At 42.6% G+C, this 24,155-nt stretch overlaps 1 protein-coding gene across 21 annotated transcripts in view; it reads right to left on the bottom strand.

The window, feature by feature from the left end:
* Positions 1-24,155, bottom strand: part of LOC137380025 (forkhead box protein P1-like) — a 621,483-nt gene that overhangs the window by 15,360 nt on the left and 581,968 nt on the right. For all 21 annotated transcript variants that reach the window (XM_068051516.1, XM_068051514.1, XM_068051512.1 and 18 more), the window contains one exon: positions 19,572-19,641. In XM_068051516.1, coding sequence (XP_067907617.1) covers positions 19,572-19,641 — 70 coding nt within the window. The remainder of the gene's footprint in view (positions 1-19,571; positions 19,642-24,155) is intronic.

The following is a 24,155-nucleotide window of genomic DNA, read 5'->3' as shown; positions in this document are numbered from 1 at the left end:
GTAAAACAAGGATCCCTCCCTGTGGGCTTGTGGGAGTGGGGGGGGTTTCCTCCTCCGTGGGCAATCTGTGACTTACGGAGGGCCCCAGCCGTGAAACAATGCACCTCCCAGGATCCCCTTCCCTCTGGGCTTTACGAACACATCCCCAACCTCCCTCGCCTTGATTTGCGAACTGGCTCTGATGTCCCCGCCTCACTTGGCCCGGGTCCAAGGCCTCTGCAATACTGGCAGTCGCCACCGCTCCCAGTGGTATTGCCGATACTGCTAAGCTGCTAGCCCTGTGATTAGCAGACAGCTCTTGGAGGTGGGAACCCCGTCTTTAAAGGGATGGGGATCCCGGCACAGGTCACTTAAGCTTCAAAACACTGGAAAATTGCTCTGAGGGCGGGGACATGAAAAGGCCAAGGCAGTGCTCCCCCCGTCATTTTGACCCAGTGCTGGGAGCCCTGCCTCCTCCATAAAATACAGCTCCTTGTGTGCGACCTTGCCTTCCAAGGAGCTAGCACCTGCACTAGCCTTGCTCCCTGTCCTGTTTGTAGCCCACTCATGCCGGGTGTCTCACCACATGCAGATCCCATCTCTAAATTTATCCCTCTTAAGACAGGCGGTGTTAGTATCTGAGCTGGTGGCTGCGAGTGTGAAATCAAGTGAGTGTGGCTTTATCATCACTGGCTTCTTGTTGTTTCTTCACTGCTTGGTCAGTTTGCACTTCTTGGATATCTGAAAGAACAAAGGCACAAGGGTAAGGTTGTGGTTTGGTGAAGGGGAAGAGCAAGAGGTGTATGCTTATACCATCTGCAGCTTGCATATTAGAAACAAGTGTGGGAAGAGGAGGAGGTGGGATGTCAGAAGGAGGGTTAGATATAAGGATATGGTTATCTTCCATGGTTTCTGCCCCACCATTGGCCACGGCCTCAGCAATGGCTGTCCCAATAATGACCAGCACCATCTACTCATTGGGGGTTAAGACATGAAGGCATGCGTGTCCCCCTCCAGTTAGCTCCTGCTCCCTGTGGTTGTGCGCCACCTGCTCCTGCAAGAGAAGGAAGCGTGTCAATGAGTTTTGTGCAATCTGTTTGGATGATGTGGCTGTCACAGTTGAATAGCTGGCAATGTGTGCAAGCTGTTTGGTGTGGGTGTGATGCTTGCAGGATGCTAATTGTGTGAGGGTGTGATGGAGCATATGAATGTCAGGTATGAGTCTTGGCTGATGGGAATTGTTTGTATATGAGTGATGGGAGTGTGGTGACTTGTGCAGGGTCTGAGGCCAGTTGATCAGTTATGGCATTTGAAGATGCATTCACTGACCTTGTCGCTCGTGTGAGATTATGGAATTTCTTACGGCACGGCATCTATGTTGTAGTGGCTCGACTCCTGGCATTGACCTCCATAGCTATCTGTTCCCACTGCCTTCTAAACATCTGTCTGGAGGGCCTCCTGCAAATACAGGACATCTCTTCTCCTTTCCATCTCCTCCACCAAGGCCTCCAGTGCAGTGTCTGAATGCCCTGGAGCCCACTCACTCCCCTGTTGTTCCATTCTTCACTCTTTCCCAGGTCAGATTCACTTCCTCAACAGCTGCCACCACCTGCTCTAGCCACAATGCACCTCCCCTTTAAGAGGTGCAGGCTCACATTAAGTGGTGCTAGCCACTCACAGTATTAGCCCCCTGCTAATGGGTCTGGCCAATTAACCGTGTGGTTAGCACTGGCTGGACACTGAAATCACTGAAATGAGCAGGCAGCACTAAGTTGGTGCGCTGGCTGCATTGCAATCAGCGGCACATGTTAATTGTGCGTCACGACCCCCATCTCCGTTTTTGGCGGCTATCAAATTTAGCCTCCATATTCTACTCAAATTACTCACAACCCCAGGTTCTCACCTCTGTGGCAAGTTTCTTACAATATTGCTTTATTTCTGTTGCAAGGGAGGGCATATGTTTGAGTCCTATTCCTACATGATTTGAGCCACTTATTCGAATTACAGGACTGTCTGCTGTTTTAATTGAGGATATATACATTTCTATAACTTAAATAAAATCATAAGTTACCAAGTTCAGATTCTCAGCTTTGTTTACAATGTAGATTTGGTACTTAGGCAATTCTGAGGGGGACGGCAAGATTAACAATTTAAAAATCCCTGCACCAGCAATGAAATACCTACACAGGGGAATTGCAAACTCACTGTGCTTCCACTTGTGCTAAGCCAGAATACAGTAAAGTCTGGTGGCCATAATTCAGCAAAGGAGATCCATTTTTCAGGACATGGGTTTTGCTGTTTGACTGTTTTTCTAAAAAAGTAGATGCATGTAAACAGTGTTGGAATATTGCTATAAATTGTTCAGGGACTCATCATCTGCATTTAGCATTGCTGAGGCCACCTCCTTTCCAAAAATGCTTTCAAGAAAATTAGTGCTAAGTAAAGCAAAAATCAATTTTTTACTTGTTCAGACTTTTTTTTAAAAGGCCAATAGCAAACAATTCAAAGGATTACTGGGAAGGACTGAAACAGAAGGGGCATACATAAATATTAATTTCTGACCTCCATGCCAGATCTGGTTAATAGTTAAATAAATAGGACCATTTTAACATAATGCTACAGAACTTATGGAGTGAGTAACGATTATGAATTTTTTGAGGTGCGATAGCCATTGGCAGATATCTCTGTGAAGCAGTAGGATGGGAGTAGTGAAGAAAGCATAGGGGGAAAACACTCGCAAAAGAAATGAGGCTGGACAAGGCATCTACCACAATCATCAAATACCTGGGCATGATGAAGCTCAATAGGGAGGCTTTGACTCAAGTTTGTCAGTTAGTCCAAGAAGACATGTAAGGACACTCAACCATTTGCAGTGTAGTACTAATGACAGTGAAGATTACCACTTCCCTCGACTTTTATCCCATGGGGGTATTCCCGGCATCCACTAGGTACATCCTTCATAGCTGCTTTTTCAGTACCTGCTTCACTAGGGATGTAACTGAAGCCCTGTAACTTGAGGTACTTAACTGCATGCACATCAGGAGTGACCATTACTAACAGCAGCAATAGAGGTATGTTTAGCTTTCCAATTCAAGCCTCTTCAAGGGTGCAGGGTATCAATGGCTATGCATGTAGCAATTCACATGCTTGCCAAAAATCCTGTTTAAACAGGAGCGACTATTGTATTATCAATGTGCATATGATATGCAACCCATGGCAGAGAATAAGGCATGTCACATTGCACTCTTCCTAGGAGAGGAAAACAGAGAGAGGCACACTCTAAGACTTTTAAGGTGCTAAAACTGCAGGTGTTTGAAATGGTCAATGGAGTTCTTGCGATATGTCTAGAAGAGGTCTATAAAATACCAGCAACAGGCTCCAAGCAACCACTAGTTGTTGAATGCAAACACAGTCGTGCTAAGTGTGTGAAACATTCAGGACTAGTTTTTCCAAAGAGTTCTGCTATTGGGCATCAGTACTTTTATCCAAAGGCTGTGTATGTTCTATTAACTTTACTTTTGAACAACTAACTTCTTAATGAATTATTGAAAAAGTCTGCAAGAAATTTTAAAATAAATACATTTTATTTAGCATTTGAATGCTTGCAACCAATAAATGTTCAAAGCATTTTTTGTTCAAATTACACCATGGCCCAAATTCTGCTCTCTCTATTGAAATATTCAGCAGCAACAGGGATGTAGCGAGACCAAAATTACAAAAGAACACGCACCATTGACTTAATGCCCAAGGCCAGCTTGCTGCCCTCAGTGAGGGAGCCTTGATTTAGCTGGCCACTGGAAAGAAGCAGGAGCATCATTATGCAAGGCAAACGCAGATTCTATGACGTTGTTAAGAGTCTGGTGCCATTTTGATACAATTCAGTGACACTGTGCTGGTTATGGGCAGTACAGGCTGGAAACAGCCATTTCTGGCACTATTTGAAACAACACATGTCTGTAATTAGACAGAATGTGGAAATATTGTTTGGAGACATCTCTGATTGCATTGAGCCAGGTGTGAAGGGGATAGCTCATGTCGCCATGCAGCCAAACTTCGACTTCTGTGCTGGGTCAACACGGGGCGGGGGGATGGAAAATCGCTTTACTTTTGTTAGAGCTTTCAGCAAGTTCAGGGATCCCGCAGATCCTGGGAATCATCTTGGTCACTCCATTCTAGCTGTGGAAAGAGCTGCAGTAACAATGGGTAGGGCATCATAGAGTTGCAGTTGGAGCTTCAAAGACTCCACAGATGAAGGCATCTAGGATACATCCTTAGCCAGACAATAGCTCTATAGGTCCAGCCAGCTACCCAGGTTTTCTAAGAAGCAGTGTGTAAGGCTGCACTTCTCCAGGCAGTTATAGACCTGAGATGCCTCTTAAGGCAAGACCTACAATCCATTGTCACAAGCTCTTCCAGACTGTAGCGGGGATATTTGTATTATTATTCAGTCTATAGTTTATGACTGCATCAAGCATGTGGCTAACAACCTGGGCTGAATTTAGTATTTCAGCCAGGGTCCCTCCTTGGGCCACAAAGGAGGTCATTACAACAATGTCTGCACTTCATCACTGTGAAGCATATGAGACAACCTGAAGCTATGAAAAACTCTGTACAGAAGCAAGTTCTTTCTTCGTTCTAGTTGAGCGAATAGCAATGGTGAGTTATTGTTAGGCCAACTGGAAAACTGCATGGAATACAGAAAGCTCACTGCCTGTTCATGAGACTAAATCTGATGTACTTGTATCAGTTCTCAAGAGCCTGACCTCTCATAATGCCACAGCTTTTGCAGGTGATGTCTGCAGTTACTTGTGTAAGACATTATGATGGCACAGTCACTGGCTACTCCTATGCTTTTCATAATTGTAAATGCTGAAGGTCATCATTTTAGAAGACTCATTGATCTGACTGAGCAGAGAACACTGAACAAACTGAATCCAGTTTTCATAGTTGTCTGATACTGTTTCCAGCACCATGTGCAAGATGTCTATATTTGGGAAGTTAAGGGTGGTACAATGGTGACTTTTTCTGTTTGTTGCACACTGAAGACTCTCAGTGTAATACTGAGGAAGTGTTGCACTGCCAGAGGTGCTTTCTTTTGAGGTCCTGTATCTTCTCTGAGCTGTATTTAAAAGGTTCTTTGGCATCATTTGAAGATGCACAGAAAAATTCACCTCATGTCCTAGACAACAGTGTTTCCTCAAACAATGTCACGGAAACAGATTAACTGGTCATTTATTTTCATTGCTGTTTGGGGATGGGGGCTTGGGGGCGATCCTTGCTGTGTGAAAATTGGCTGTGCGTCTCCACTTAACAACAGTGACTACACTTCATTAAATATGAAATGCTTTGGGACGCCCTGAGGTTGTGAAACCTATATTGTTGCAAGTGCTTTGTTTCTTTCTTTTTCTATTCTCTCTTCACATTCTGACAGTAGGAGGACCCATCACAAGTTCCACTCTATGCTCTGCTGTTATCTGTGCATTTCTTCTTTTAAAGAAAGGGCAAAGTGCATTCATTCCTTCCTGCAGAGCTTTGTTTTTAGCATCATAGTATGTAAAAAGCAAATTACATTTGTGTGCCATTTTTGCTGTACCAGCTTATTTGCATATCACTTTACGATTTTTCCTTCATCTTCCATATATGTTTTGTATTGCTACTTTAGAGTAATATTTTTGCCTTGTGTTTTTCTTTCTCAAGCCATACAATTCTTCACGATCTCTCACCTGGTGCACTGAGTGGTGGACACTGTGTTCACATGCTCTGATATGTCTGCTTGCAGTTCACCCCTTCGCCTTTTTGGGGACTGTCCTTTGTCATTAAAAAGGTCCTGCCATTTTTCCATTATGCCCAGTCTGCAAAGTGGGCTTCATGACCTTGCTGTTCACTCATTTCTCAACAGCCTTCACACTCTACCGCTGGATTCATGATCGTCTCGTCATTTTTACCGGTAAAGTGGCTCGTTAGCTGCTTGAGAAGTGTTAATGGATCATTATTGTAGGTGTGTTGTGATTGACTGCTTTTTTGCTGTACTATTAACTGAATTATATTTCACAAAATTGCTCTTTTAAATATTGGCACATCTCCCACTTCAACTATAGATCATAAAAAACTACTTGAAAATCAAAGATTATTAAAGTGAGAACATTGCATTGTACTTGGATCTACTATGTTTTTTGCTAAAAACGGCATCGAAAAATAAAACCCAGAGGATTATAGTTTCCTCTTTTGTTAAAAAAAGATTTATTCCCTTTTTCATTGCTAATTATGACCCATTAAAATGGGCAGCAGTATATGGATTTAAAATGTGCAATTTTGTTAAATACATTTTTTGTTGGTGGAAGCAAAAATACACAGCCTACAATATACCTTTAATAATGAACGTTCAGCAGTTTTCAAGTAGTTAGTAAGTTACTGAACTGGTATAATTAACAAAAAGTCCAGTTATGGCTTGGACAAAATCTTTGCAATATGGTTCAGTGCAAGTCTGAAAAGTCTGGTTCACCTATAATGCACAAAATGCATTTGTTAACTGTGTTATAGATACATAGCAGGATTTTTAAGATCTAGGACAGCCCCAAATATGGTACAGAATATTACAATGCAGAGAATATAGTTTTTATGCACAATACTGAGAGGACCTGACAGGAGATCTGCATGACCTAAAAAACAGCATAAGACATGAATGTTACTGTAAAGCAGCATCACAGAACATATATGGATATGAAGGAAGTAGTAGTTTTTAAACGTTATATGCAGGAAATGTACTGCACTCATATAGAGAATTGTTTGCACAGATGTAGCGGGGCAGGTTGTACAAATGCAAAATAGCAGGCTTAGGCAAATCACATTATGCGTACCAGTATGGCTAATAATTATCCTGCAGGAAGAAACTTCCATGGACAGCTCACATTATTTGAATTCACAATGCTCGTCCATCAAAAGCAAAACTTACATGAGACTGTCAGGCATAGAGCAGAACACAGAGTGGCCTCTACCAACTAAATAAAAGAAAGGAACAGTGGATTTATTAAGAAGGGAGATTCTGAAAGACATTTGAGTCTACAAATATAGGAGGACTGCCTAGACCACCTAGTATGTGTCATATTATGTCTGCTATAATTTGCATGATATTATATCAATGTATCAATGTATACAGATTGTGCGTAACTGTATATTACACTTGTAATGAGAAAACAATACTCCAATTGATGTGAGCTTATGTATACATAGGGATATATTTTCCTTGGTTTGCTAATGTTAGAGAAAAAGTTGACATTTTCCCTCACTTTATTATTCATGGCAACTTTTTCCACTAACATTAGCAAATGGAACAATTAACCCACAACATCACATCTGCTCTGTTCAAAGAACATGAAGGTTGTCTACAAGGCAGGAAGAAGAATAGGGTTAGTGCACTTCAGTTACATGGAGAGACTTGAAAAACTAGGGTTGTTCTCCACAGAACAAAGGTAAGGGAAGATTAGATAGAAACCTTGAAGGGCTATGTTATGATCTGGAATGCACTGTCTGAATCTCTGCACTTTGGCAAAGTCACCAATTAGTAACACTTTGGCTACTTGCGCTGGTTGATGTTTAAGTTTATGAGGGCTGAAGTTACTGCCTTAATGAAGTGGTTCATGGCAATGAGACTGACTTGTGGGATATCCTGAAGGGGCTTGTGGAAACAGATTCAATACCTACTTTCAAAAAGGGAATTGGATAAATACTTAAGAAGGAAGAATTTGCTGGGTTATTAGAAAAGGACAGCAGAGTGTGACTAATTGCGAACATACGAACTAGGAGCAGGAGTAGGCCACTCGGCCCCTCGAGCCTGCTCCGTCATTTAACAAGACCATGGCTGATCTGACAGTAACCACATTCCCGCCTGTCCCCAATAACCTTTCACCCCCTTGCTTATCAAGAATCTATCTCTGCTTTAAAAATATTCAAAGACTCTGCTTCCACCACTTTTTGAGGAAGAGAGTTCCAAAGACTCACAACCATCTGAGAGAAAAAATTTCTCCTCATCTCTGTCTTAAAGGGGCGACCCTTTATTTTTAAACAGTGATGCCTAGTTCTAGATTCTCCCACAAGAGGAAACATCCTTTCCACATCCACCCTGTCAAGACCCCTCAAGATCTTATATGTTTCAATCAAGTCGCCTCTTACTCTTCTAAGTTCCAGCTGATACAAGTCTAACCTGTCCAACCTTTCCTCATAAGACAACCCACCCATTCCAGCTATTAGTCTAGTAAACCTTCTCTGAACTGCTTCCAATGCACTCACATCCTTCCTTAAATAAGGAGACCAGTACTATACAAAGTACTCCAGATGTGGTCTCACCAATGTCCTGTATAACTGAAGTATAATCTCCCTAATTTTGTATTCAATTCCCCTCGCAATAAACAATAGCATTCTATTAGCTTTCCTAATTACTTGCTGTGCCTGCATACTAACCATGCACTAGGACACCCAGATCCCTCTGCATCTCAGAGCTCTGCAATCTCTCACCATTTAGATAATATGCTTCGTTTTCATTCTTCCTGCCAAAATGGACAATTTCACATTTTCCCACATTATACTCCATTTGCCAGATCTTTGCCCACTCATTTAACCGATCTATATCCCTTTGTAGCCTCATGTCCTCTTCACAAATTACTTTCCTACCTATCTTTGTGTCATCAACAAATTTAGCAACCATACTTTCAGTCCCTTCATCCAAGCCATTTATATAATTGGAAACTCTTTCTATGAACTGGTACAGGCACAATGACCTGAATAGCCTCCCTCTGTGCTGCATCATTCTATGATTCTACGGTGAGCCATAGAGCATTGGCAACAAAGGGGTACTGAAAATAGGAGCATTTTGATGATCCTCCTGGCCCATCTTTGAATATAAGGGTACATTTTCTCCTTATGCACTAAGGTTGCATATATCGAGCTCTGCATCAAGGGACAGATTGTCTGTCACCGTGGACCCAAGGTAGCAGAATTTGCAAAGCACTTCAAGTGGGGTGTTATTTAGTGTGATCAGGGGAGAAGATGCAACACCTTGTCTCATGTCCATGGTTTTCTTAATGTTTATAGTCAAGGAGAACAAGTTACAGGCATGGGAGAGACAGGTGTTCTGATGAAAGGTTACTGATCTGAAACGTTAACTCTGCTTCTCTCTCCACAGATGCTGCCAGACCTGCTGAGTATTTTCAGCACTTTCTGTTTTTATTTCAGATTTCCAGCATCCACACTATTTTGCTTTTACAGATAGCAAACCTTAGGCAGCCCTTAAAACTGGCCAGTTGACTATGCCAATGTTATTCCTTCAACCAGAGAGTCATATGTACTAGGGCACATCAGCAACCAACATACAGTGTTATGAAAGTGCTTCCAATTTTTGTTAAATATTTTTTTGAGGACTCATATTTAAATTGTTGAAGTGGATTCATTTTGGAAGGCTGAAGATTTCATAGATGCTGGACTTTGTTTTGTTGTTGAAAGTTCACTGAAAGGACACTCGAGAAGTGTTTGAAAACAACCTTTACTGGATATCACATGCCTTAAGACAAATAAACAACAGAAACCTTGGTGACTTGGGGGAGATGTTTACAGAGAAGTGACATGTCAAGATCTATGAGGGTCAGGAATTAGTTTCGCTTCTGAGATTATTAGTTTAGTTGGGGTGTCGACAGTGTTGAAAAGCAGCTGGTTTTGTAGCCTGCTGACAAGAAACCCCCAGCTCATCTTTCCTGCACCTCTCTAAGAGACCCTGAGAAATCCATCATGTCAGCTCCTCTTTCTCTACCTCTTTGAGAAAAAGCTTACGAATCCAGAGTGTGATAACTGAAACCCCTGATGCCATATTTCTCCTGGAGAGCCTACCAGAATATTTCTCGACATCTCCAGAACGAACTGCTTCTGAAAAAGATCCCAGTGACCTGTCTCCATATACACTGACGCTAGACCAAAAGGGACAACTGACATCCTTCCATATCTTCTCTTATTTTCTCCTTTTTTCGTCAAGAATTAGCAAGTATTTGGCCAAAGGATTCAATTTTTTTCTCTTTTTTCGTGGTAAAACATCTCTGCAGAAAGAATTTCTTTATTTTTTTCCAGTGTGTGTGTGTGTGTGTGTGTGGGCGGGATTTAAAAAGGGAACTTTCATATTTCAATCTGTGTGTTAATGCTTTGCCTCATTACTGGATAAATCTTGTTTTATAATAAACTGATAATTTTGTGTTTTATTAAAGAAACCTGGTTGGTGTATGATTCACCATATCGGTAACTGGGTAAACATTTAAAATATACATTGAGACCTATGGAGAAGTGGAACTAGATAAGATAGTGCACTCCTCCCGCCTCGGTCGTAACCACAGAAACACACAGAGTAAAATAAATTAAACACATACACTGAACACAAAATAAAATAAATTTACATTTTATATCTTGCACTCAATTGTTCTTTAATGATGTAGAAAATAGAGTCAACTGTTCAAAAGCAAACCCAATGCTGTATCTGTAGTTCTATGCAACAAATATAAAAGTAGTGTGACTGTATAGAGGTTCAAAAACAAAATAGTTGCTCATTACAATTGTTACTGAAGGAACTGCCAATTAACTCTTCACACAACTGTGTCTCTTCACACAACTGTGTCCCTCATTGGAATGGATGATCTACTGTCTGCTGTTGTGCACGATAATCTTTCCAGTGCTTCCACAGCTCAAAGCTATTCACTGAGTTCTTGGTGAAGTGTTTACTATGGCAGTATTATCTACCATGAAACTAACCACTGTCAATTTACCTTCCATTATTGTATATTGCAAGATACGTTATCCATAGTTTATCCATGTGTCTCGATGCAGTTGGCTGTGCTGGGATGTAAGCACTGTACAGAGGTATCATTACCTATATCGCAATGGTAAACTTTTTTCTCTAAAGGGAAAACCTCTTCATTAAAGAGCTGTGGCATGCTTTACTTCCTCAGAATGAAAATACCATGTGTATTTTCATGGGATCGTTCATTAAGGGACTTTCTTATGTGGGTTGCATATCTTTTGAAAATTTATGAATAACTTTTCCTATTTAGGTATGGAACAGGATGAATGCAAGAATGGCTACATGTGCCCAATCAGTGATGCTCTGCACTTTGGCAAAGTTCCAATTAGTAACACTTTGGCTACTTGTGCTGATTGATGCTGAAGTTTACGAAGCTAGTTGTGAACCAATATAGGGCTTAAGCTACTGCCTTAAAGAAGTGGTGCATGGCAATGAGGCTGACTTGTGAGATATCCACTCTAGGTTCATAAAAGGGGCTTGTGGAAAGTCTTGTTCAATTAGACAGCAAACCTCAGGCACAGTCTCCCTACTGAGCCGGAATGTAATTATAAACAGTTCCTCTGTCATGCCTAAGTAGCTGATTCCATTGCAATTGATTCACTGCTTGAGTTGTGCCTGATGTGAGTCATGTACCTCCTTTGCTCTGTCCGCCCTGTGCTGTTGCACTGAGTTGCCCAGCAATGGCTGCTATCTGTGTCGTAGGCATTTTACTCTGTACTATTCACTGATGTGATATTTTGAAATCTGACCTGGAGATAAATGCTCCATACGAATATTTTCCATGTTGTCCAAATGTACAGATTTTTCATCAATGGGCATTAACAAGTAATAATCTGATTGTTCTCTCACTTTTCATAAAGTTCAGTAAACCTCTTTTTTGGATTGGTTTATGGACATCTACTCTTTTTGTTAAAATTACACATCAGAAGTAAATACAGCCCACAACAGTGCTTTTAACAGAATATTCATTTTCACTTGCTGAAACTCACTGTCTGGGTTCACAGATAGAGTGGGGTCATGAACCAAAGAGTACCCCACACCTGTGTAAGTGCATCCCAGCATGAATTCATGCCTTCAGGAAAAAAGCTGCAGGGAAAATACTTTTAAAATATATATCTTGTCAACAATTGACGAGCATACACATAAACAGAGAATTTAGAGACTGATTTTTGAGAATAATGGTATTAACATTCGCAAAATATGATTACAGAAAGATTAGAGCTGGCAGATTTTGCAGTAAATTTTCAGATTATCTGTTTTCAAAGAGTCATCCAGTCATCTAACAGTCATAGTCTGTGCCATCATGTCAAAAGTAACTAAACAACCTTTTCCTCCTGACATAACTGGAAATAAATATTTCTTGTTGTAATGCAGCTTTCACTTGCCACAACTTCCTATCTTCATTTTACTGGTGTGCTTCTGCTTTAAACGCTACAGGCAGTTTTAATATTATAGGCCTGAATTTTATGAGCACGCCACAAATTGCGGCGGCGCACTTTGACGTTGGCGGTCCGAATGCGCGGATCAGCTGCAGCTGAGCCCCTGCTATATTGCGCAAAGGCGCTCATTAACATAACAATGATGAGCCGCCTCCCCCCTATATTACGTGGCAGGAGGCGTGACATCCGGTGACGTGATGGACATCGGAACAGCTGATGGTCACGTGCTGGGGCCCTACTTAAAGGGCAGCCAGCACATCAGCTATGTCTGCACCTACAGAGAAGATTGAAGCAAACAGCAGCTGGACTGCAGAGTGAGAATCGTCAGAGGGAAGAAAAACTACCTGCACGGAGACAGAGGGGCATGCCAGGGTGGCCCCACAGTTCAGTGATGCCTCCCTGCTCACTCTCCTCCAGGCTGTGTGGGCAAGGTGAGAGGTCCTCTTCCCCAGCAATGGCAAGAGGCCCCCCCCCCTCCAGACGAAGGGAGTCTGGCTGGAGGTGGCAAAAGAAGTCAGTAGTTGTGGGGCCACTTGCCGAGATTGGGTCCAGTGTCACCAAAAGATGAATGACCTGCTGCGAACCGCAAAAATAAGTGCAACTTGACATCAGGGCTCCACTCAAACTGGGTGCACCCACATAGAATGGCACCTGTGTGCCACTGCCATGCCGATGAAAGGGAGGTCGGGCAGGGAGGAAAGGCGTGACATGGAGAAATGTATGATAGAATTTACCCTTGTCTGCTGCTCAGAGAATGGCACCTACAAGAGTGTCTCACTCAGTAGTGCACATCGAGCATCCCCACCTTTGTGCCCATCAACCCTCTTGTGACATGTGTCGTGCTGATAAAATGCCATCTGTAATAGCTGCCTCCTTGCTCCTCTGGGCGAAGAGAGCCCACAATGCCAGGGAGGCCGCCCGTACCAGTGGAGATGCTGCTGACGTAAGACTGCTGACAGATGCTGAGGAGGATGCCCTGGAGATATCAGGAGCCGAGCTGAAACAGTCATTTGGTGAAGTGGACGTCGGGGTCCAAGGTGAACATAATTCCAATCAATATAAACACCGATCAATGTGGAATGCTGTTGTAATTGTGAAATGTGCTACATCAGGGCTGACAGTGTACTCTTCCCATTGTGTCTTCCAGCTGGACGCTCGCAGCCAACCCCAGCCGCGCAGAACCCCTCCCACACCTCGGAGGAACAGTCGCCCTCTGAGGATGCAGCGTCCCATGACACCAACGCACCTTCCATTAGAGCAGATACAGCCACCTCGGTGGGCATCCGTTCACTCTTAGAGTGTGGGTCAGAAGCTGGTGAGAGCACTGCACACGCGCCCGAGCAGCTAACTGAGTCTGAGACAGCCAAGGCCACCGACAGTCAGAGGGCTGTGAGTGGCCAGGCCCATGCGAGCCCCAGGCTACTGATGATGCTCTGATGTCAGCAGCACAGGGCATGCTGGAGCTAATGCAGAATACTGGCAACAGCAGGCAGAGATGCCACAGGACGTGCGCAGCCTTGAGCGGACAGTGGGGGAGTCCATCCAGGCCATGACAGCTGCCATGTCCTAGACATATGAGCACTTGGCATCATCCAGTGAGGCAGCAGCGGCCCTCTTGATGAGCCAGAATCAATTAATACGCGCTGACCTGCAATCCCTCGCTACCATCGTGACATCCATTCAGCAGTAGCTGGGCGAGAGAGGGACTAGGGTCATGAAGACTGTCCCTGGGAGAGCGGAAGGGTTCCAAGGAACCCTGAGATGGAGGAGGCGAGCCAGCGCGACATATCTGGGATTTCCCCTTAAGGTGATCCCAATGTGGATGCCGGCCCCTCCACCTGTGAGTCAAGCTACAGCAGCCGTGACAGCTGAGGAGAGTTCTGCACTGATGCAGGATTCCCCAGCCAACCGGGCCCCTCCAGGCCTCGTGCATATAGAGGACGAATACCGAAGTCATCCACAGCCAAAGGGCAATCAGATCAGCAGCCTTCGTCCAGTCACACTGCTAGCGCTGAGGTTGCACGGAGAAGGGGCACTCGCAGGCGTTTAAAGAAAACACACTGACGCAAATGGGAGTGCACGGGGTGTCATTACAATGTAAATACGTATTTGACTAAATGTTCTTCCCTAACATCTGTCCTGTTTTCTGTGTGAATGATGTGTGCCAGCATGTACCGCTAATGTCTTATCCCATTTCATCTTTGGCCTTTCAGGAATTCCAATGTATGCAATAACATCATTGCCATGTGGAGATTACTCATGTGCGTCTCCACGGATGCACTGACATGGCCAATGTCACTGCTGCTGCCTCTCATAGTTCAGACAAAGATGTTGCAGATGTGGACTGCTGCACAGCAGGTGAGCAAGGGTGCTGTGTGGCTTGCAGAACTCATGTTAGTTCCTGTGGAGCAGAGAGCCTTTGTCTGATAAGCCGCTGATGTGCATCCCGAGCTCACTGCTCGCCCTGAAAGCGGACCCTGGGTGCCCTTTTCCCTCCCATGCGCCTCTCCTCTTTCAAGTACAGGGCATCCTCATAGTCCGAGGAGGAATCCTGCTGACATCTCTCCTCATGATGCCAGGCTGCCATGCATCCCTAGCTCGCTGCTGCTCTGCAGCAGTGTTGGGGTCTCTCACTGGTGTCAGGAGCCATGTCTTTAAGGTGTATCCCTTGTCTCCAATAAGCCACCCCTCCATCTGAGCCAGTTCAGTGAACAGCAGCGGCAGCTGGGACTGGCACAGGATGAAGGCTTCAAGGCAGCTGCCTGAGAAGTGGGCACAGATTTGCATGAAGCATCTCTGGTGATCACATACCAGCTGCACCTAGATTGAGAGGAATCCCTTAATGGTAACGTCTGCAGCTGGCAGCCTGGCTGGAGCCCTGATGGCCACATGGGTGCTATCTGTGACCCCTTGCACCTTTGATTATCCAGCGATAGTGCCGAAACTGATGGCCCTTTGGGTCTGGCTCCCAGGGTCTGTCGTGAAGCGGACATAGTCATCGATCTTCCAGTACAGGGCATTGGTGACCTCCCTGATGCAGTGGTGCACTGCTGACTGTGTGACTCCACATAGGTTTCTGGTGGGCCCCTGGAATGATGCATAAGTCTAAAGGTTGAGAGCCGCTGTCACAATAAAGGCCACAGGCATAGGATGTCCACCGAAGCCCAATGGCTGCAGGTCATCATACAGCAGGGCACAGAGATGTGTCACCACCTCTCTCAACATCCGCAGTCGCCTCTGATACTGGCACTCTGACATCTGCTGGTATGTCATGCGGGACCTGTAGATGTGCAGTGTTCTATAGTGGTGAGCTCCCCTTGGGGACTGCTGACCACAACCGGGGGCCTCTATGTGGTCTGCACCTGTCTGTTGGTTCAGTCTGCGGTGCATATGGATCCTCAGAAGAAGTGGATCAGACCATGTAGGATGAGCCATTCCCATCTCCACGTGCCAAATAAAGCTGTGTCCTTCGCTTTTTCGAAGGTTCCTAACAGGGCAGCCATTGTTATTTACAGGTACACCAGGTGCTTTCATGGATCAACTATGTAGCGTGGCATGGCATTGCCCATCTTAGCTCAGAATAAGGGTGGCACAGCATGACCACATAAAGATTCTACCAGCTGCATCGATTGCCCCACCAGCCAGACAACCCTTACACGCCTACCATTAACATGCCTGAAAATGGCAGGTGTACTAACTACATATCCAAAAGAAAAGTCAAGTCATCTTACTTACATTAAGATGCATGCCATTCCTACTTTGGGTCCAATGGCCTACAGTCCTACGAAGGTCAAGGTTTATTGCGCAGTATTTTTAGCATTTCTTCCCAGGACCTCAATACTGGGAACTCAATCTTTCAATCCTCCTAGAATCTTTGGGCTTTTAAAAACCAAGGTTGGCACCACCAAATCACAATTTCCAAACTTAACTCTGCCTAATCCTTAGGGGGTAAATTTCCACAGGGTTTCTCCCACTTGTCTGCCCTAACTTCAGCAGAAGAGCCACAGAAATTCCCTGCAAAAGTTCTCCAACTAACTCTTCATAGCCCTCTGCTCCTTGGCTTCCAGTTGCAACACTCACTCGTAGGTACCTGCTTGAGGGTCAGACTGATATGCCCTTAATTTTCCACTTCCGCTCTCCAAATGTATCACCTTGTCTCTACTGCTCACACTTCATGCAACAAAATGCAACTACAAGTCCACACCATATACAGAAATTACAGAACACAGACCCAACCAATAAATGTCACAGAACTCAGTATGTCAACATACAGGATTAGAGGATCACACTATCAAAGAACAGTACAGCACAGGAACAGGCCATTCGGCCCTCCAAGCCTGCGCCTATCTTGATGCCTGTCTAAACTAAAACCTTCTGCACTTCCGGGGACCGTATCCCTCTATTCCTATCCTATTCATGTATTTGTCAAGATGCCTCTTAAACGTCGCTATCGTACCTGCTTTCACCATCTCCCCCGGCAGCAAGTTCCAGGCACTCACCACCCTCTGTGTAAAGAACTTGCCTCGCACATCCTTTCTAAACTTTGCCCCTCTCACCTTAAACCTATGTCCCCTAGTAACTGACTCTTCCACCCTGGGAAAAAGCTTCTGACTATCCACTCTGTCCATGCTGCTCATAACTTTGTAAACCTCTATCATGTCACCCCTCCACCTCCGTCGTTCCAGTGAAAACAATCCGAGTTTATCCAAACTCTCCTCATAGCTAATGCCCTCCAGACCAGGCAACATCCTGGTAAACTTCTTCTGTACCCTCTCCAAAGCCTCCACGTCCTTCTGGTAGTGTGGCGGCCAGAATTGCACGCAAATATTCTAAGTGTGGCCTAACTAAAGTTCTGTACAGCTGCAGCATGACTTGCCAATTTTTATACTCTATGCCCCGACCGATGAAGGCAAGCATGCCGTATGCCTTCTTGACTACCTTATCCACCTGCGTTGCCACTTTCAGTGACCTGTGGACCTGTACGCCCAGATCTCTCTGTCTGTCAATACTCCTAAGGGTTCTGCCATTTACTGTATACTTCCCACCTGCATTAGTTCTTCCAAAATGCATTACCTCACATTTGTCCGGATTAAACTCCATCTGCCATTTCTCCGCCCATAGTATCATAGTATCAACTGCACATTCTCCATAACATGACTTCAGTACAAACTAATAAAGGTTTTCTTTGGATAAAAGTTCTCCCCTTCCTTTTTCTTGGATTCCCCATGCCACATAATCATCTTCGGCTAAGTGGACAGGGATGAAATAACTCTGTCCTCATGGGATGGAACCTGGACTATAATTTCTTTGGTGTATGAAATTAAATGTGTTTTTTTTACTGACCTGTCACTCATTTATAATGACAGATTAGTAGAAGAACATATAAGGGCCAATTTTACAAATATGCACTCCTGGAGCTGAACCTTATCTGCCAGGAACATACATTGATAATGTTAGCCTATGTGACAAGGCAGAGATTAGGAACTCACCATGTACAGGAATGTGGATCTGAATCATGGCCTTTCACTTTATAGAAAAAATATATTGGGTTTCAATATGCTACTTCATGGTCACAAATTCATTTCATTACAACTTGCCAATTGTCTGTCTATTAATATGCATATTTCATTCAATGTTTCAACTATATTCCCACTACATTATTTGCATCAGGAGGACAACACCTAATTGTAAATATATTTGTTCTTTGTAAATACAAGTATGTTAAATGATATGGTTACCCATTGGTTAAATACCATGACGATGTGCATGGAAGTTGGCGATTGCAGGCAGCATTATTTTATGCCTCAACGGCTCATATATATATATATATATATATATCAAAAGCTACAAAACTGCTTGCAATTTTTAATACCTTGTGCAAGATAAAACAAGCTTTAAAACTGTTTCATGTGTCTCCAGAGATTACAAGCTGACAGTAAATGTTATTTACAATTGTTCTTCAAGGCACCTATTGACATTCTTCCTCATTTTTTCAATGCTAGAGGTCAACACATACTTTAATAATCAAGACACTACAGAATGATTATGTACATCATCAATAACATTTATATACACATGTATTGCTTACTTAAATTAATGCTTTTTACTGACCGTAACATTTGTTTGCATCATGGCAAGCATTATATCTTTAGAAACAGGAGCATTGTTTGACCTGCATAGGTGTGATGCAAAAGTTTAGTTTGGGGCCCCTACATTTTAGTAGACATACTGATCAGTTGCATAAACCTGAGCTTTTGCACGATTATCAGTGGGGAAGCCCCTGTGGAGCTGCATGACGTGTAATGCATGATGAAACATGCAACCAAGATTGGGGATTCTCCCTCAGGCTGCATGGATTAAATGTTCTAGGGCCGACTGCATTTGTGCATCGGGACTCCAAATTGAGAGCTGAGTCCTGCTGGCCGGATCTGCTTGGGGCCCCTGACTGGCTCGTGGCTCCAATGCAATTGCACAAGTTGCATGGTCTTAACCTGCCTCTGGTTAGGAAAGTAATAATAAAGTTTTTTTCTGAAGCCTAATTGTTAACAGCCCTAAATTTGCAACAACAAAAATAAAATTACCACATTAAGTGGTCTCTTGCTTGTTGTCTTAAATTACCTAGTCTGTCTCAGCTGGCTGAGTTTTGTCAGCTTTTAAGCATGTTGTACAATGGTGAAGTGTTCCAATATAGGGCAAGAAAAATGTGGCAGGACTTGACCTGCCCCAACTGCAATTGCACCTCATGCCATGATCACAGGGCACTGCTGGTGGAGAAGATCCAATACCTAGGCAAGTCTTTAGATGAAAGTGGTTAAATGAACAACACCAGTGAAACAGCAGATATAAATGCAAAAATTCCCAATTGAATTAAACTGTCTGGATTCAAAAAATACAAACGATGTTAAGAGACTGAGCAGAATTCATGCTGTCTTAGTGTTTCCTCCATAGCACCAGTAACAATAGGGGGTCATGTGACACTGCATCCCATCATTCAGTCATTAATAGTTGTGCTGGAGTAATTACACTTATGGTTCTTTTCCCTCAAGCAAATTTCTGAAATAAGATGGTGGAAATTATGATACCACTGATAAATATTAATAAGTGAACTTTTAATTTTTGCCACGATATTCAAAATGCGAAACAACCAGCTAATGCTCCAGTGGCTTGCACTGCGTTTGCCCTGGGGCTTTATTGCTTTATACACTTAAAAAGTTTTAAAGAAATTAAATTTTAATATCTAATTAGTGAAAGGCTCATTGTGGAGTGAACAAGGGATCTGGGTACTGTGGACTTTGCAGACTGAACGCATTTCTTGATCTTACCTGTAAAGCAGCATTAAGTGGTGATCCATATGCAAGGCTGGTCTGTATATTTTTTATAATAGAAGGATTTCTGTGCATAGGAGAAAAAAGATAAGTAATATTCACAATTCACTTTGGTAACTGATGTATTGCAAGCATTAGTGTATTAGCTTCCATTCTTTTAACAGAAAAAATACTTTTAAACAGGTCTCAATATTGAAAGAAGCTCTTTAACTGACATTGCCAATTTTTTAACTGATTAATTTGAATTCAAAGTTACTTTAATGCTTTTGGGTCAATTTAAAGCATGATTAAAGTTAAGATTTTAAATTCTTTTTTAAAATCAAACTACCAAATATATTAATTTATTAACTTATTTGGATATCATTCAGCAAATGGGTTTGTCTCTGTAGATCTTTGATGTAGACATAAAACAAAATATAATCCTATTTAATCCCTATATAATTTGATTCAAAGTAATGTGCCAAAAATAAAGTGGCATTATATCCAATTGCATACAATTCAAAGTAAAAGTAGCTGATGTATGCAATTTTATCAGGAATTCCTGCTGATACTGTTCAAAGACATGACTTACAGAAATAATGTACAGTTTCTAGATCTTGCAACTATTCAAAAAAGTTTGGAGATGATAGGTAATAATTATTATGGCTCAGAGTATAAAGCTGCTGGACGTCTCTTTATTGAGTGCAAAGAATACAAGGTGAAGCCCACGTATTATCTTGGCCTTTTTGGCAAGCATATTAATAAGATTGAGAATATTCGACTAACCCATCTTATAAAAATGAAATGTTAAAGGATATATAGAGAATAAGAAAGAATACTGCAAGAAACATATTAAATAAGTGAGGTGTTGCAAGAGAAAATGACTGACAGAAAATAAATGCAAGAATTGGGATGATAAAGATTAACATGGTGGGATGGGAAGCAGCCAACTTACATTTAGGCTATGCATCACCATTGCTTAATTAGAATTTGCTATGCTACAATAATCAAGAAAAGTGACTTTGGCTAGGAGGTACATGTACACAAGTGTATACAGGAGTAGATCTCCCATGACATTGGTCATGATGAGTGAAAAGAAATGCAGTGTTTTTCATTTCAGGGATATTATATCATGTAGCAAATCATGTACCATTATGAGGGCTGAGATTGAATACATTAATATGTTTTTTTTTAAACTGGTGTTTTGGGAATTGTATTTTGTGATTGTGCCCATTTTCTTGTAAAAAATGTGAATCTGAGTGAAAATCTTGTGAAAATGAGACCTTTATTCTTTTACTTATTATAATACTACTTATGTATCCAATTTTAATCTCAACTTTCTTGAAGTCAAGCATCAATAGAAATATGACATGGATGATGGGCGGAATCTTGCAGTTCCCATGGAGGCAGGTTTGAAGGTGGCACTGGGAGCATGATCAGAAATAACAGTGTCGGGTCAGCATCCCGATGCGTTTCTGTCTCCGTGCAATCTTGCCGGAGGTGGGTAAACATCTGCAGCAGCTACCCACCCAGCCGCAGTGAGTTACCAATAATGAGCAATTAAGGAGCTAATGAGGAGGACAGGGAGAACTCTGCCGGGATCTTCCTGGCATCACAGTTGGTTCCTGCAGCGTGCAGACCCCAGCAGTTCTGCAGAGGCAGTCACCCGGCAGCAGGCGGGGGGAGGCCATCGAAGCGAGATGAGGGTCACATGGACGAAAGGCTGCAGCTGAAACGAATCCTCCAGAGGGGTTTCCCTTTAACTCCAATGGCCCTACTGGCTTCAGGCCTCTATTTTGAGGTGCCCTTGCACTCTCCTTTCTGCTGGAGCAGTACCCACATCTCTTGGTGGAGGTGTCAGCCATCCCCAGTTGTGAGCCCTCTCATTCTGCCTGCAGTGTCAGGAACCTGCTGGCTGTCCTTAATTGGATGCTGTACACAGTGGTGGCCAATTAGGAGGCTGCCTCCCGGAATATTGCGCCGGAGGATGCACTACAGACCGGTGCAGGGCCAGGGCCCCAGAAAGGATCTCGACTCCCAAGAAAAACCTGTCAACATAAGATTCCACCTGATGTTGCAGATTGCAAGTATGTACCAGGCATTTAGCTGCACTAGAAGCAGCGGATGGGATTAGGATTTTTGGGGTTTGGCAAGATTGGGACGGAGTGTTCCTGGGCTTAGGTAACAACGGAGGTGGCCATGGGCTTGGTAGCATTGGGTAAAGAAGTAGGGCTTAGAAGCATTTTGGTAGAGGTGCTAAGATTTTCCTGTATTGATTTCATTGTGGAGTTGGGTCTTGGGGTGAAATGGCAGCAGCTGCACTATATGGCAGATGTATGGGATGAGGGAACTGCACTGTGGGCTGCCAACACTAATGTTCATACACACAGCCAGTATCAGCTGCAATATACAGGTTAAGAAATTAATTCAGGGCCTTCCTTGCCGGATTGGTACCAAATCATGCAATGCATTTACTTCTGAGCCATAAATACAGTAGTTTTATTAATATGATGAATAAAGATCAAAGTGATAGGATAATAAGAAGGCTCCATTCAAGTTTGAAACAATTAGATTGCCACACCAGCCTCATTTGTATTTGTCTGGATACAAAACACTTTCATATTTGAAGTTGAAATATGCATTGAGGCAGATTATTTTTTCACTGTTTGGAATGGATTGTACTTCATAAAGATTTTAAAATATTAAAGAAAAGGTTCATGTTATCATCTTGTTCTAATCATCTTGTCAAATAAGAATTTATCTCCTGGTCTACATCTATTTATACTAAGCCCTAGTTTTTTTCCCCCCTTTTAGGCCTTCTGCTACTATAACCACATGCTGAATTATTGAGCCAGCAGGGCAGGAGGGAGTGGGATATGGAATCTTGCACAGTCAAGTAGCAGAAGATAGTTCTGAGAGGCATGACTGCCAACTAAAGTTTTCCTTCCCCTAAAGTGGAGTCTTCCACTACCCTAAACTACCCCAGCAGTACTCGGACTGAAATCGTGTGAAACTCATCCAATAAGTGTCACTATGCTCTACAGCAATTTGAATTTAGTACATCTGCTTAGGAGTTGAATACTTTAATACTAGATTATTCCAGGATTCTATCTTTCCAGAACATCTCCCTCTCACCCATCCATCTGCACTGAAAATAAGCATAAATGTATTGAATTGATATTTTGCTGCATGGAGACAACAGATAAATCATACAATCTTTTCCAAGACTTTGATTGCAAATTCCACTGTATATAACCTGCTCTGCATTGCAATGAAATTAGTGAATTTGTACAGAATTTACATTGAATTATTGGAACAGTAAGTTTTAATGTGAGAAGTTACAGTGTCATCATGCAAACCAGTTGAATTATGATATTTGGATCAGCACAGCTCAATGCTACGAGCATGTTTAGCAATGGGGAAGTCTCTGCTTGATGAATGAAGCTGCTGAATCCTTTAGGTTTGGTTTAGAGTGATGTGTGATTGTGTTGGCCTAATAGACTTGATAAATTGTTGAGCTGCCATCATGAATAGTTGGTAGATTTAGCATTTGTATTTTTTTACCTTGTATATTGTGGGTAACATGGATATTAGCGATGTTGCTTTGTTCTAAGCTTGAATTGTGTCAGAGTTAAACACTTGCACTGGGTGAAAGTGATACGATACAATACATTGTTAACTTTCACATCTGAAGTGGGATAATACATATGTTGGAAGTTTTGTGCAGCATTTTTCATGATGGATATTTGGTGCCTGTGAAATATTTGTGAAACACATTGCTTTAGTGATTTAATATTTTAATAGATTTTTGTCTTGCTTCATCAATATAGACTTGATCTGATAGTTTGGCTAGTAACCATTCACAAGTGAGCTTTCTATATCGACCATAAAAACCAAAGGCCAAATTCTTTCTCTGTTCAATGTTCAGCTATTAGGATTGTAGGATTCTTAAGAGCTCCTCATAAGAAATTCTTCTTGCGTGATTAGATTCTTGTGATCACACTGTAAATAATAATGGGGAGCAGTTCTAATAATGGGGTGCAGAGTTGGGTTTAGAACAAAATTTTATGATGTAACCTGAACCTTCTCTTTAACCAATTACTGGAAAGATTTTCTAAAATAGAGGTCTATTTGTTATAGGAACTGCACCTTGAATAAATTGCAATTTGGTCAATAAAAGGATCCACAGCTTTAAGTCAACAACATACATTACAGCACAGGAACAGTTATTCCTATGTAACATATTAACACTCAGGGCAGTCTGACAGATGGTAACCATGCAATGCAAAGCAGAAGCAAAATAGTAGCAAGCAAAAGCTCTTACTGTGCAAACTGTTCATCAAAGCTTTCATCAGGGTAGTATTTTCGAGGACGGCCTCGTTGAATGTGGCGACCACGTTTAAATTCTTCATCATCAACAGTCCAAAAGGACCCAAACTCATCCTCTACTCTGATAAAGCACTTATGTAGTGACAAATTGGTGCGTATGGCACCCTGGGATTATAGCAGCAGTCAAGCAGATGCGATGGAAAGACAAACAAGGGTAATGGGATTTGGGAGAGAACAAAAATCACACAAGGGTTGGGTGAGGGAAAGGAGAAA

The sequence above is a fragment of the Heterodontus francisci genome, chromosome 19 (assembly GCF_036365525.1).
Source record: "Heterodontus francisci isolate sHetFra1 chromosome 19, sHetFra1.hap1, whole genome shotgun sequence".
In the NCBI taxonomy this organism is placed as follows: domain Eukaryota; kingdom Metazoa; phylum Chordata; class Chondrichthyes; order Heterodontiformes; family Heterodontidae; genus Heterodontus; species Heterodontus francisci.
The sequence above is the reverse complement of the archived record's forward strand: the minus strand, read 5'-3'. Positions and strand labels throughout refer to the sequence as shown.